The sequence below is a fragment of the Myotis nattereri genome (genome assembly GCF_964212035.1).
Source record: "Myotis nattereri genome assembly, chromosome: 1".
In the NCBI taxonomy this organism is placed as follows: domain Eukaryota; kingdom Metazoa; phylum Chordata; class Mammalia; order Chiroptera; family Vespertilionidae; genus Myotis; species Myotis nattereri.
In genome coordinates, this window is record NC_138075.1 from 41967151 (window position 1) to 41982973 (window position 15823).

A 15823-nucleotide genomic window follows, 5' to 3' on the forward strand; every position below is an offset into this window, starting at 1 on the left:
CATCCCTCATGATTCATTTGAATTATTATTAAACATTCCAAACACCTCCTAACAATTTCTGGATTCTAGTTAATATCATCATGGGTCTAAAAATTTAATGATATTTTTAAATGGCAAAGAATGTAGCAGATTATTACTATTTGGTAAAGGGAGGGGACTGTTTTAGAAGTGCTAACAGGATTAGTTATGGAGCTTTCCCAAGAGCTCAGGAGCCTGCCAGATTGGATGATACAAGGAAACTTTCAGAACAAAAATGTAAAGTTAAATGAAGTAATTGAGGTGGGGCTTAGTCAATATTATTGATATCCTTATAAGAGGTAATTGGAACGGAGATAGGCACAGGGGAAGCACCAGGTGAAGGCAACGGCAGAAGATGGTCATGTACAAACCAAGCAGAGAGGCCTCAGGAGGAACCAACTCTACTGACATTGATCTTTGACTTCTTGCCTCCAGAACTATGAGGAAATAAGTTGCTCTTAAGCCACCCAGTCTGTGGTATTTTGTTATGGCAACCCAAGCAGACTAATACAAACAGCTTTGGAATAAGTCAAATTTATGTTAGAATCTCAACTCTTCCATTCAGTAACTGTGAAGCTTCTGGCTGTTAACTCTCTAAGCTTTTTTTTTTTTCTCAACAGTAAACAGAGATGACATAATACTCTCAATTACCATACATTTTCATCAGAAGCTACAGGTGTGATCTTGGTCTCCAAAATGCAGACAAGAATTGTAGAAAAATATAAGCAAAGTCCATCTTGCAAGAAAAGAGACAGAGAAGAGTCAGCACCAACAAATGAAATAAATTTTAAACTTATAGAACTATGATTGATTATGGTTAAATAGTTTATTAAACCATTAATACTAATAAGGAAGCAGCTTGTTTCTAATTAATTTTCTGAGAGAGCCTCTTAAATGTAATTTCTCAAATAAATGTCTTCACTTGGGGAACAGATATCTAATAATTATGGTTTCAGGTTAGGCACATTAAGATTTAAGTTAACACTCTGAATTTTGACATTTAAATTATTTTTAGTATAACTGGTTTCTCTAGCAATCAAAATTCCAACTGATACCTTTTCTCCTACCTCACAATTTTACACAATGGGTATGAAACATCACAAACCTGTTTACCCACAGGCATCTACATAGTCCATATAAATATGTTATGTTGCCTTGCATCCCAACAGGAAGCAAGAACAGAGCTACTTTGAACCTCTGGGTTTTGGGATTTTAGAAGTGAGCACATTATTGCTACTTTTCTAAGTTGGTTGAAGAGCTCATCTGAGGATTTCCGATGAGTTCTTCAACCAGTTTAGAAAAGCAGCAATAGAAAAGGAAGAAAAGCTTGAACACAGGAAGTAATACAGAAACATCTGGAACAGAATACAGAGGAACCAAAAGTATTTCAAGAAAATCAGAGGCACCCTGGCTTCACTCTAGAATCATTCCCAAATAAGATTCAAAACAAGTGCCTTGGAGCGGTGCAAGAAGAACATCAGTAGCCATTGGAAGCTCAAGAGAACAGTAAACACTGTCTTTTCAAAGACCATAAGTTAGCAAGGAAGAGTGAGCAAGAGTGGAAAGGAGAGAAGCAATGGCTGGTACCATTGATACGACTCTTCAATGTGACATTATAACAATGTTTGAAAACAACTTTGATTAAAACTCAGTTTTTGAATTAATGACATAAAAGATTAAGATGCATATGGCAAAATGATTGCTTTTAGACACCAAGACACCAATCTTAATGTTGTATTTTGACTGCTCTAAAATGATTAAACAATTTTCACTAGATTTCTTAATAGATATATGTTCATTTTAATGACATAATTATAGGAAATTTTATAATACTGGGTTCCTAAAAACTGAATAAATTCCCAGATGTTATTCATTTTATAAATAATTATCTGCTATATATTATAGGCCTTTTTTTAGCAATGAAATTCCAAAAGAGATAGCCCCTGCTTGTTTAAAAAGGAAGGTTATATAAAGGTGTATCAAAAAAATAGTTCCTGTTGAGTTTTTAGCTTTTTTTTTTTAATATATTTTATTGATTTTTTACAGAGAGGAAGGGAGAGAGATAGAGAGTTAGAAACATCGATCAGCTGCCTCCTGCACATCTCCTACTGGGGACATGCCCGCAACCCAGGTACATGCCCTTGACCGGAATCGAACCTGGGACCACTCAGTCCACAGACCGACGCTCTATCCACTGAGCCAAACCGGTTTCGGCGAGTTTTTAGCTTTTAAAACAAATATTTGTCTGCCTTCAAAAATATTTAGAACCTCTAACAAATAATAGTTGGTTTCTTTGAGTGTCAGGTTACATAAGATTTTCTATTGATTACATATTCAAAATTTATATTGAAATTAGTTTAAAGAAAATATTATCTATGGTTTGAAATATGTTAAATGGGAGACAAAATAACTAACAGTAAGTATTAATTACGTATATGTTTGTATAGGAACTTATGCAGCATTTCTTTACATGCATACGTGATAACAATGGATGTTTAAATCTTAATTATAGTAAGTTCCTTATTTAAATCTGTAAAATATTTTTCTTCCATTATTCTCAGGTTGTTATTATGTACAAATCATGTGTATCAGCTCTATGTATTCTAAAATTTTGGACTCTTGAAGTGTAACATGATTCAGGCACTATTCTGATACCATCTAAAGTAAAAAATTAAAAATGTGTATGTAATATAGAGAGAAAGAAAAAAAAGTGAGCACATTAGCATTCAATTAATATTTTAAGCGTTTTCCCATGTTTGGTTTCCCATATTGGTAAAGCTGAGGTTGAATCAGCCAGGCACATAACTCCAAAATATAAAACTGGATGTAGCCTTGCTTCTGAGTCTTGTCCCTCATGTGCACAGACAGTCTGCCCTGGTCATTCCTTCCCAGCAAGAGAGACTTGTCCCCTCTTTGAGTCTCCATCCCAATCTGGCACAGGTTGTCCCCATTCACTAATCTTGAGTCTGTAATGTTACCCATCCTGCAGCTGCACGTTCTAGTCTTTCCCCCTTGCCAGCTCCTCTCCTCCAAAGCCCGCCACACCTCCCCTTCTCAATTATTTACGTCTTATCTACGTTCCTGTGCAATACAGCTGATCCCATTGTGCACAGGTTCAAGAAAGCCTGAGCAGAGAGGCTCAGGGGAGGACAGAACTGGTCCCATTCTCGTATCAGGCTTCTGGGAGTTCCTGGGGCATGGATGGCTGTTAAAAATGTACCATTAGCCTCATAATCCAACACCTCCCCAAATCTAGAATTGACCCACAATGAATAACTATTAAAACCTTTGGAGAAGGAACCTAACAAGAGAAAAATAGACAAAGGTTTGATTTTCTAGGCTTCTTTTTTAATTGGTTTCCGTTTCAAGAAGAATGTAAGCAAGACAACTTGCTTTGAATTGCAGTAAGGTTCTTTATTGTGAACGGTTATTTACACGAGCCCTGCAGAAAACTACTTCCCAACATCTTATCAGAACAGAAATTTCCACAAAGGTAGGTTCACTTAGCTCCTGTTAGCCTGACAGCTCTTCCAGCAGCAGAGAGAAGAGATGCCTGACTTGTGGTTATTGTAAATGGTATAAATTTCCAGCTTGCCCCATGTCCTGACTGAGCATGCTCCCTCAGCTGGAAAAATCCTTCAAAAACTCACAGCCTTTTGCCCTAAGCGGCCTTCAGCATGAAGAGTTGCAACGCTGAGGAAAAATGGACAGAGTACCAACAGCACCTGCCAGAATGGAGATTTCAAATGTAAGTGATTAAAATGTGACTGAATAATTTGATTTTGGTCTTTTGATTGCAAGGAAACAAGGCACACTTAAGCTAACTGAGAAAAGTTAAATTTATTGTAAGGATACCAATACGTTCCTGGGCTTACAAGTAGATAAATCTAAGTAACGCCAGGTCTAAGGGGAACTGTAACAAGCCATTAAGAAGTGATGCAGCTACTGTGGCCCTTTCAAGGGCCATGCTCAGGACCAATCTCTCCCATTTATCTCTCTTCCCTACTGTATTGGTGAGGTTATAGTATGCTATGTTACTGTAACACAAAACCCTCAGAATTCTGGCTTAACGCAGCGAAAGTTGACTTCTCCTTGGTTGTTCGCTAGGCAGTGAACCAGCTCTGATAGCTGTTTTCCACGTGGAGATTTAGGGACCCGGGCATCTTTGATCTTATGGTTTAATAAAATCTCAACACATTTTTCCATAACGTTGTACAGGAGGTTTTTACTATCTCAGTCTGGAAGTAACACATATCACTTCTACACACATTTCTTTGACCAGAACTGGTAGCAAAGTCTAGCTTAAAAACAAAAGGTTGGGATGCATAGTGTCCCATATGCCCAGGAAAGAAAAGAAACCTAGATACTGGTAAGCACTCGTGAGCATCGGTAACATCTACCACACCAGACATGCTCCTTGAAACTTTAGCTTCCACATAAGTATATGGGCTAATTGGCTTCTGGTACACTTCACCCCCAACTAACATAATCTGTCTTTCAGGTTTCCAATTTCCATTCCTTTCCTCAGTGTCTTCTAACTTAACAAAAGTGGTAACCACAAAACTTAAAAGAAAGTATGGTGTGCATGAGTCATAAACATTAGAGAAGAGCCCCCAGCCATGTCTACTAAACACCTAAAGGAAAAAAAATCTGCAAGCAAGTTTATTTTTCTAGCAAACCATTTTCCTCTTAAAGGCAGGAAAAAATATTTGCAGACTTACAAAATGTAGAGAAATTCCCCAGGAAGACAGCTCCAGAGAACATTATAAGGAACAATGGCATTGGAGCTGTATTGGGAAGCTGAAGGAGAAAGTAGCTATGATTTCTAATAGGGACAGAGGAAGTGATATAAAGTCAGATTAACACTGTCATGTATTAAGGAGAATTCCAAAACACAAAATCAGAAATGTGATATTCTGACACCCTTTCTCCTTGTTCATACATACAAATTCAAGTGAATATATTTATACCGAGGGATGTGTGGATTGTTTTGGTTGCTTTTTAACAAAAGAGAATCATAATATACACATTAGCCTGCAACTTTCTTTTTTTCATTTGACAGGATATTAGGCTAAATCATATAGATCAGTATTTGTACATCTAGGTATTTTTAAAAATATGTGTGTGTGTGTGTGTGTGTGTGTGTAAAACACATAGTACTCATAAACTTAGTTTACATAAGTGGGATATCCCATATGCTGGAAAAGTGGAATTGGTGCTTTTTAAAAATATATATTTTATTGATTTCAGATAGGAAGAGAGAGAGAGATAGAAATATCAATGATGAGAGAGAATATTGATTGGCTGCCTCCTGCACGCCCCACACTGGGTAACGAGCTGGCAACCCATGCATGTGCCCTGATGGGGAATCCAACCATGACCTCCTGATTCATAGGTTGATATTCAACCACTGAACCACAGCGGCCGGCTGGTGGCTGGGCGATTGGTGCATTTTTAATGACTTCCACACTCCCCTCCATCTCCACCTATAATCCATCTCTTCAAAGCCCCAGGTAACCATGGTTTGCAAGTTGGTGTGCATGCTAAATAAGTTTCTCTGTGTTCGTATAATCATATGCATATTTATGTAGAGGTGCTTTGAGCAGGGTCATTTTTAACCTACCAAAAACAAAATCATCTTGTATACAATCCTGTGTATCTTCCTTTTCTAAAGCAGTAACACCTGATGGAAATCCCTCTAAATCAGATGCTAACCAACTCATTCTTCTGTAATGGCTTAATCATATCCCATGGTACACATGCAATATAATTTATTCAACCATACACTGTCTATGAACATTTTGGGGGTTTTTTTCTCCTTTGGAGACAATATGAACCTCTTTCTATAAGTATTCTTTTACATATGAATGCTTTTTTAGCATATAGCTTCCTAGTAAAGGAATTGGTAAGCTGAAGTTCTTAATTTTATTAAATATTTATTGTTAAGTTTAATAGACATTTCCATACAGCTTACTTAGAATCTTTACTTACAATTAATTGACCATAGATATGTAAGTCTACTTCTAGACTGTATTCTATTTCATTGATATATATATGTCTATCCTTAAGCCACTCACAAAACACGTTAATTGCTATAGCTTTATACTAAGTATTAAAATCAGTATAAATTTTTCAAGTAGGATCTTTTTCAAAATACTTTTGGCTGTTCTAGCTTCTTTGCATTTTCAAGTAGATTTTTAGAATCTGCTTGTCAATTTCTACACTGCCCCTCCCACCAACCAAAAAAAAATGCCTTCTGAAAATTTTGATTGGAATTGCTTTGAATCTATAAATCAATATGGGGGAAATGTCCATCTTAACCATTGAGCCTGCCAATCTATGAACATGGCACATCTCACCATTTATTAAACCTGCCTTCATTTTCTCTGCAATGTTTTGTAATTGTCAGTGTTTAGATCTTAAACATATTTTAATTCAATTTCATGTTCATTGATGCTATTGTGAATGGTACAGTGTTAATATCAATTGCTAAATTGTGCATTGCTTGTAGAAGGAGATAACATTGATTTTTGTATATTTCACAAGTTTTCTTCACTCTGGCTGAAGGGAATATGAATGATTCCTGGCTCTATGTGTATAGGACTGTAATTCCTGAGAGAAAGCAAACAAAGAGGTGAGTCCTGCCTTCAGTCAGGCTTTCTACCTGACAGCAATTTCCAGACTGTGACATGGGAAAGAGGAACCAAGCAAAGCCCACCAATCTGCCTGACTTGAGGAGACAGATATGGATTTAGAGAAGGTCAAGGACGCTAGAATTTGCAGAGAGGAAAGAACTAGACAATGTTTCAGGTGTCTTAGGGATTTGCTTAGGTCTTTAACTGAACACAATGCGTGCATGTGTGGGATGAACCTCTCACAGGTTGGGCAATAACTTCTGAGGAAAGAGCAATACTGGAATTGTAATATAAATAATTCTTCTTCTCCATCTTCAGAATGTTCTTTTTTCCCTCAGAGTTCAAAAATTGTATCTGTAGATGCCTAGGTCTTTTTTCATCCAAGTCATCTGTAATTCTAAAATCCTTTCAATCTGTAATCTCATCTCTCTCTTGGATTCAGGAAAATTATTGTTTCAATTGTGATTTTTCTTCCATCTGTACCTTTTTCTCCTTCTGGGATTCCTATTACCCATAAGTTGGGGCTCCTGGATTTATCCTCCAACTCTCTTACCCTGATACAAGACTCATTAAACCTCCATCTTCCCAGATTCTCCTGTCTACCTTTTCCAAAAGTATTAATAATATGTTACTTATAGTTGGAAATACTACAAAATTTGAATAAGGCCATCAACCAGTAGTACGAAATAAGCAAAACACTCTTAGTTTACTATGATAATTGCATAATTTAAAAAACAAAGGAATACCAACAATAAATAAATATGGAAATTATTAAAGGATGGCACAAATATAGCAAGTATAAAATTAAATGTTGATGGGCTAAATAACCCCATTAAAAGAAGTTTCCTCTGAATCTCTTTTGGAATAGAACACCATCCCCATCAATTTCCAAATAATGCAAAATTGTACAAAACACATCCAGCAATATCATTAATCACAAAGTAAATACAGCACTTTTTAACTTTGTGTCAGAGAATCTTAAAATGCCAGAGTCTAAAATCAGCTCCTTTCATTGATTTTTCTCCCCCTACAACTAAAGATTGGTAACTCCAGGAGAGAATGAGGGGAGATGCTTTCTTCTCTGAGTGTCATTCTTTAGAATTAAAGAGACTGTTGTGTTAATAATTAAGCATTGTAGTCAAAAGCAAAAAGGAAACCACCTAAAATTTTCATTGGTAAACTTTTGTCCTTTTAAAAATGAGGAAAGCTGCTAGGACATTTTAAATTTATTCAACTCATTGCTAAAGAACCTCATGTGGGTGAATAGAAAACAATCAGGCACTTTACACAAACAGGTACATCTACACTCACCCCAGGAGTGATGAAATAACAATCCTTGTGCTTCAGAGCATGGCTGATCACCAGCTGGAAGAGAGAATATTTTCTCTATAGTATTTCTATAATATCATCAATTATACTCAGACTAGAGGCCTGGTGCATGAAATTCATGCATGGGTATGGTCCCTAGGCCTGGCCTGTGATCAGGGCCATCTTCCCCAGCTTCCCGCAGCTGGCCAGGTCCCCCACTGCCACCCACCCCGGTTCCCCATTCACCACTGGGTGATTGGTGCCTGGCGGTGGGGGGACGGGAATGAGAGGTCGGCTGTTCCTGCCCACTCACCGGCCCTGCCTCTGCCGAGGGTGGCCATCAGGCGATCGGAGCCTGCCGGCCGGGGAAAGAAACCAAGAGGTGGTCAGTGCGCCTCATAGTTACTGGTCCAGTGGTCATTCTGGTTGTTCTGCCATTAGGGTCAATTTGCATTATTACCCTTTCATTATATAGGATGCTTATTTCCCTTTAGACTCATTGGGGGACTTTAAAGTCCATTATGGCCAAATAGTGCAACAGGAAGGTAAAATCTTGAAAGATTTACAAAAATTTTTAAATAAATTAATTCAAGAAAAATAATAAACCCTCAGGGAAGGTAAGCAGAATCGCATAGAAGTGAACAAAGATCATTTTGGGGTATTTTATCACACCCAGAGCATGGCATAGAGTAGAACTCAGAATTTGTTGAATGAATGGCTGAATGAACAAATGGAAGAACAAACTTACATGTGCCTGGGTTCAAATCCCAGTCTCACTGATATTGACATTGAGTACTTTGCTTATCCTCAGTTTACTCATCTTAAAAATGGGGATAAGTGTGCCCCCCTCTTCTTGTTATTACAGGATTGAAGTAGGTAATGTGTGTAAGTGAATAAATCCAGTGCCTAGTGCAGAGCGAACAATCAACAGGTAACAGTCATTTAAGAGCTTTCCTGGAATTGACTTAGCTAATTCTTGACCAAATAGATCTCACAACTAAATCATCTCAATGTATTTCATAATAGACCTAATATATTTATATTGCCTTTATTATAAAACTGTATTCTATTGAGTCTTTGTGAAACCCATAGCATATTACAATACAGACATTCCCTACAACTATCCTTTATTTTGAACTAAGCATACATTTTCTGCTAATAAGCAGACCTCTTAGATGGTGCCTCATTTGGGCTGAGATAACAAAATACCATAGACTGAGGAGCTTATAAGCAACATAATTTTCTTTCTCCCAGTTCTGGAAGCTGGAAAATACAAAATCAAGGTGCTGGCATTTTTGGTATCTGGTGAGGGCCCGCTTCCTCATATGGCGGAAGGAAGCAAGGGAGCTTTCTTGTGCCACTTTTATAATAACACTAATCCCATTCTCGAAGGCTCTGCCCTCCTGACCTAATCACCTCCCAAAGGCCCCCACCTCCTAATACCATCATCTTGGGAGTTAGGATTTCAAGATATGAGTTTTGGGGAGACATAAACATTTGATCTATAGCAGATGGTATCTACTGCGGTAAGTAAAGTTCAAACTCATAAAAAGAGTAACAGCTGCTCACCTTGAAATGTCCAAAGCCCGGGCTCAAGGCTATTACGACTTTTGGCCAAATGCATACAAAAGTCATGGAAAGGATTGTAAATTATGAGTCGTACTAACACCTCTAACAGTTTCTTAATAATTACCTTCTTGTTTTTAGCAATTCTCTTGGGACCCCTAAAATAGATGTATCCTATAGATACAGATGTTCCAAATCCACATGAAGAAATTCTATGTAAACAGAATAGATAAGCTTTTGGATGCTCTGAAAGTCAGGTTAAAAATAAATCATATAGCATTTGTGGTCAGTGTAACTTTTTGTTGTTTATTTGTTTTGTTTTGTTTTTGTTAATTCTCACCTGAGTGTATTTTTTCTATTGTTTTTTCAGAGAGAGTGGAAAGAAGGGAGGGGAGAGAGAAAATTTGAATGTGAAAGAGACACAAAGACCTGTTGCCTCCCGCCCCCCACAGGGTCAGGAGGGAACCGGCAACCTAGGTATGTGCCTTTGACCAGGAATCAAACCTTCCACCCTTTGGTGTGCAGACCGAGGTTCTAACCACTCAGCACAATGGCCAGGGCAGTGTAACTTTAAATAACGATAAGAACATTTTCCCCAAATAGTGATCAAGTGTTGTTTTCATTGACAAAAGTGTGGAAAGATAACCTAGTTTATTGGACTATTTCTCCAAGGGCAGGGTTATAAAAAGTTCTTTTTTTTTTTCCTGGGCAGTTAAGTGTCTTTTAATGTAACTGCATATAATCAAATTATCTCTTTTTTGGAAGATAGAAAATTGGAACATTTCTTAGAACTTAGGAAGAGTTTTTGTTACTTCATGAATCATTCACAAAAGGCAGCCATGTCACTATGTCATTTTACTCAAATATTTTTCTTTCTTTTTTAAAAAAATATATTTTTATTAATTTCAGAGAGGAAGGGAGAGGGAGAGATAGAAACATCAATGATGAGAATCGCTGATCAGCTGCCTCCTGCATGCCCCCTACTGGGGATCGAGCCTGCAACCTGGGCATGTGCCCTTGACCGGAATTGAACCCTGGATGCTTCAGCTGCAGGCCGAAGCTCTATCCACTGAGCAAACCAGCCAGGGCTTTTTTTTTTTTTCTCTTTGTTTTCTATCATAAATTCACCAGTTCTGCAGGCAAGGGGCAGGACCAGATATCTCCAGCAATGTTTGGGGAGAGGACGAAGGGTGCTTAATATATGAGGACTAATACTAGAACCCTCTTCATCTTCTTCCCCCGCATCATCATCACTTAAGGAAACAGAAAGAACTCACCGTTCTGAAGCTGTGGTAAGGCCACGTGACATTGAATAATGTTGATTGGAGCCAAATATTGAGACTCCACAGCGACACAGTGATTTATTTATCCGGAACTGCTGAACTATGGGAGCGCAGGAACAGGCAACCCATTCCTGCCTCGACTGAACCAAAGGTCCTTCCGGCTCAGTGCAGAGAGCGCGGGGAGAACACAGATTTGGGAGGCAGGGAACGTGAACAGGGGACAACAGAGGCTCGTTTCGCACCACACCTTAAGCAGCCTCTGTGCCCAGCCCGAATTTAAAGCGGGAGATGAAGGGGCATAGATGTGAATTCATACAACGAGCCTTTACATCAGTCACCTAGTTTAACTCTAGGAAGTCGATATGATTAGGCACCAGGGACCGAGGGTGAGCCTGGAAGAGACTCTCGCCCTGGCTCCCGCCAGGCGCCGTCAGACTCCCGGGATGCGGGCGCGCCCGGGGCAGGCTTCGGCGGGTTCACGAGGGGGACAAAAGCCCGGCTGCCATACAGAAACCCGGGCCTCGGCGAGGGCCTGCCGAGGCTGCCAGCAGCGGAAGAAGAAGGGGGCGTCTGCTCAAAGCCAAACACAGACTGTTGGCGAGAAGCGCCAGCCCCCTCCGCCAGCCTCCTCGCTGAGGGGAGGGGTTTCTCACGCCCCCAGCTGGGTGACTGCACCGGAGTCGGAAGAAAGCGGGGCGAGGGATGAGTCATAGCGCCTAATTCCTCCTTCCGAGTCCCCTCGCCAGCCCACGCCAGCCCCCTCCCGAGATCACGCAGCGGGGAGCGCAGACTTCCCCCGTCCTCAGATCCTCCACCAAATCCACTCTGGCCTGCGGAGGAGGGGGAGGGACGGGGCGTTTGGCCAATAATAGCTTCGCTTTCTTGCCTGCCGCCCAATAGACCGCTGTTTACAGGCAGGGGCGGGACTAGGAGGGCAGAAGTGGGCGGTCCCGGGCTGGCCGGGCGCCGCGGTGCAGCAGCGCACAGGGAGCGCGTCTCACAGGTAGTCCGCGCCTCGGCGACGCGGGACGCGCTGCCGCCGCTGGCCAAGGTGCTGGACACTACCGATCTGTCGGCCACCTCGCCAGCTCAGTTGCCCGTTGCAGCCGCGGCTGCCTCGCTCCCACCTGGGTCCCCATGGAAGAGATGGAAGAAGAGTTAAAATGCCCCGTGTGCGGGTCCTTCTATCGGGAGCCCATCATCCTGCCCTGCTCCCACAATTTATGTCAGGCGTGCGCTCGCAACATCCTGGTGCAAACCCCGGAGTCTGAGTCCCCCCAGAGCCGTCGGGCCTCGGGCTCCGGGGTCTCCGACTATGACTACCTGGACCTGGACAAGATGAGCCTGTACAGCGAAGCGGACAGCGGCTATGGCTCCTATGGGGGTTTTGCCAGCGCCCCCACTACTCCGTGCCAGAAGTCCCCCAACGGAGTCCGCGTGTTCCCCCCGGCTATGCCGCCACCGGCCACCCACCTGTCACCGGCCTTGGCCCCGGTGCCCCGCAACTCCTGTATCACCTGCCCCCAGTGCCACCGCAGTCTCATCCTGGATGACCGGGGTCTCCGTGGCTTCCCCAAGAACCGCGTCCTGGAAGGGGTAATTGACCGCTACCAGCAGAGCAAAGCCGCGGCCCTCAAGTGCCAGCTCTGCGAGAAGGCGCCCAAGGAGGCCACCGTCATGTGCGAACAGTGCGATGTCTTCTACTGCGATCCGTGCCGCCTTCGCTGCCATCCGCCCCGGGGCCCCTTAGCCAAGCACCGCCTGGTGCCTCCGGCCCAGGGCCGCGTGAGCCGGCGGCTGAGCCCGCGCAAGGTCTCCACCTGCACAGACCACGAGCTGGAGAACCACAGCATGTACTGCGTGCAGTGCAAGATGCCCGTGTGCTATCAGTGCTTGGAGGAAGGCAAACACTCCAGCCACGAAGTCAAGGCTCTGGGGGCCATGTGGAAACTGCACAAGGTGAGTCCTAAGAAACCCACCCCTATCTCCCCGCGCCTCCGATCCCTCGGTTTCAGACAGTCCTCCTCTTTTGCGCACAGTGCATCCCAGCGGGGGCGCAATGCAGGTGCCTACAGCATTTGCTTCCCCCGTCTGGTGCATTGCAGGAAGCGCAGGCGGATCTTAAACCGAGCACACTGGAGTTGACTATCCCCAGAGAGTTGTTGCGGGGATGCCTTAGAGCGGGTCTTCCCCGGGCGTTGCGGGTGATCCAGGCGCAGGGCGCCCCCTCTCCGCAGCAGACGTGCCGCTTGCGGTTGAGGCCAGCGTGCGGGAAAGCGCTGCGTGACTGGGCAGAGCAGCACCAGTGCCCAGTGCCGCCAGGGCCGCTCCAGGGCAAAGCAGGCTGCTGGGCTCTGGCCATGGTCCTTGGGGAGTAGGTGGGGGCGGTTGGGTGGTGAGGACCTCGGGGGGCTGGAGCTGTTAGATCGGCAGGCGCCACAGTCTCCGTGGGGGCGAGAGAAAGTCACGGGCAGAATACTGATGAGTCCGCGCGTGCCCAGACGCCACGAACCTGCTGGAGGGGCTGCCGTGGGGGCCCGTGCTTTGCGCTCGGGAGGCAGAGGAGTGAGGAGTGGGGTGGGGAAATCCTAAATCCTATGGTCGCCTTGGCACCTGGGCCTGCAGGCTTAGTTTCCGACCCTCCCCAGGGGACCTGTGCCTAGAGTAGCTGGACCTGAGGTTAGGTGCGGTCAAGGCCTGAAGGCTGGGCAAGCGTCTCTCCCAGGGTCACCCCGTCCTGCCAACCTCCCACCCACCCGTTTGTCCAAGATTCAATCCCTTTCCTCTGTGAAAACTTTGAGACACCTGTTACCGGATTTATCTTTCTGGTCTTTTTTGATGGCGTTTCCGCCAAGACCTACATGACTTGTTCCCCTTTGACCTGCCTCATCGATGTCATTTCCTCCTCCTCATTCCCTCTGCTCCAGCCACAACGTCCCTCCTGCTGTCCCTCAACCAGCACCAGGCACCTTCTGGCCCCAGAGCCTTTGCAGCGGATGCTCCCTCAGCCTAAGGTGCTCTTCCCCAACGTGCTATCCCCATATCTGAGTGGCTCACGCTCGTGCCTCCTTCAGATCTTTGCTCAGATGTCACCTTTGTTGGCAGATCTTCCTGACCACAATTGCTGCCACCATCTCAGACATCCTTTAGTTTCCTTCCTACTTTATTTTTCTCAGTAGAAGTTATCACTATCTGGCATGCTGTATGTTTTAATTATGTTCTTTTTGTATGTCTGCTGCTTCCCTTCTCTCCCTCCATCCCCATACACTAGAGAATAAGCTTCAAGAGGAAAGAGATCTGCCCTGGCCAGTCTGGCTCAGTGGATTGAGTATTGGCCTGCGGAATGAAGGGTCCGGGTTTCCTTTCAGGTCAAGGGCACATCCCCAGGTTGTGGACTCAATCCCCAGTGAGGGGTGTGCAGGAGGCAGCCGGTCAATGATTCTCTCTCATTGATGTTTCTATCTCTCTCTCTCCCTCTCCCTTCCTCTCTGAAATCAATAAAAATAATTTTTTTACAAAGAGGAAAGAGATCTTTATAATGCTATGTCCACAGGGCTTGGAAGGAAGGGAACCATTCTTGAGATGTACATAAATGTGACTTCTACTTTTTAAGTAACCCATTCAGTGGGGGTGTGAAGGGTAGGGCAGGGGTTCCAGATTGTTGTAGGGAGGATTTCTTCACATCATTTCATTGCAAGCCCAGGGATAAGGCCGGGCCTAAAGATGGTGTTCAGTCGTCTCAGCTATGCCCCCACTTGCCAGGAGCCGGTCCATCCTTGCTGTTTCAAAGGACCTGGCATATATGGCATACTGTTCTTAAAATGTTTGCTCACCTTCTTGGCACTATGTGTTTTAACCAAGGTCTCCTCTCTGAGAAAGGTTGTTTCCCCAGGTAGGGATTTTCCCCTGAAGTTAGGGAGGGAATAAAACCTCTTAACTAAGTGCCAGGTGGGAAATTAATCACTTTAACTACGAACGATCATGCTTAAGCTACATAATCTTTACTCCCTGGAATGGAGATAAGAAACGCCCTAACCTTTGAAATAGAGATTGATAGGATTGGAATCAACTGGTATAAATACAGATGTAAGAAGACAGAACGAGAGAGACAGAAATTGGCACAGAACCTACACAGAACGTTCTCTAGAGACAGAAGAACTTCGCTGGAGAGAACATGGCAAAAGATCCTGGACAGAAACTGGCCTCAGAACCTAGAGACAGAACCTACCGAGAGAACATGGCAAAAGATCCTGGACTGAACCTGACTACAGAAATTGGCAAGAGAACCTGACTAGAACCTGGTGACTGAACCTGGCTGGAGAACCTGGACAGAACCTGGCTGGAGAACCTAGCGAGGGAACATGGCTACAGAACCTGGCTGGAGAACCTGGAGAACCTGGCTGGAGAACCTAGCAAGAGACCATGGACACAGAACCTGGCTGGAGATCCTAAACAGAACTTCGCTGGAGATCCAGACCAGAACTTTGCTGGAGATCCTGGCTAGGCTGCTGATCAACTGAACGCTGTCTCCGTGTCCTTCCTTCTTCGCCGACTCCGTCCACACCTTTGGGGACCCCTGGACCTGCTGGGGCAGGACCCCGGCACCCACTCAGGACTTCCTAGCATTCCTTAGGACTGGCCTTTGAGATATATTTTATTTACAGAATGAAAAAACCCCCCACACACACCACTTTCAGCAATCAGGGAGGGTTTCTCAACTCAATATTAATTTCACGTGATCCACATTTACAGTCATTTGTGGTCTCACATATAACCTATTAAACCATATTAGTCTTGCTGGAGATCTAATTCAGCACAAATTTGAGCTCCACTAGGCACATGCCATTATTTTGAAAATGCTTCAATTTAAATGTTTTTAAATGACAATTTTGAGTGTTTTTAAAAATTTAGTTCACAGCCAATTTTCATTTAATTGTGTGCATTCACTCTTCAACTGCTATGTTGAATTGCCTTTCTATCCTTGGAACTAAGAAATTAATCACCTTATCTGGA

General features: G+C 43.4%; 1 protein-coding gene across 7 annotated transcripts in view; it reads left to right on the forward strand.

Moving 5' to 3' along the window:
- The first annotated feature begins 10646 nt into the window (after positions 1 to 10646).
- Positions 10647 to 15823, forward strand: part of TRIM9 (tripartite motif containing 9) — a 92633-nt gene continuing 87456 nt past the window's right edge. For all 7 annotated transcript variants that reach the window (XM_081098806.1, XM_081098808.1, XM_081098810.1 and 4 more), the window contains exon 1: positions 10647 to 12769. In XM_081098806.1, the coding sequence (XP_080954932.1) occupies positions 11948 to 12769 (822 nt within the window). In that variant the 5' untranslated portion in view covers positions 10647 to 11947. The remainder of the gene's footprint in view (positions 12770 to 15823) is intronic.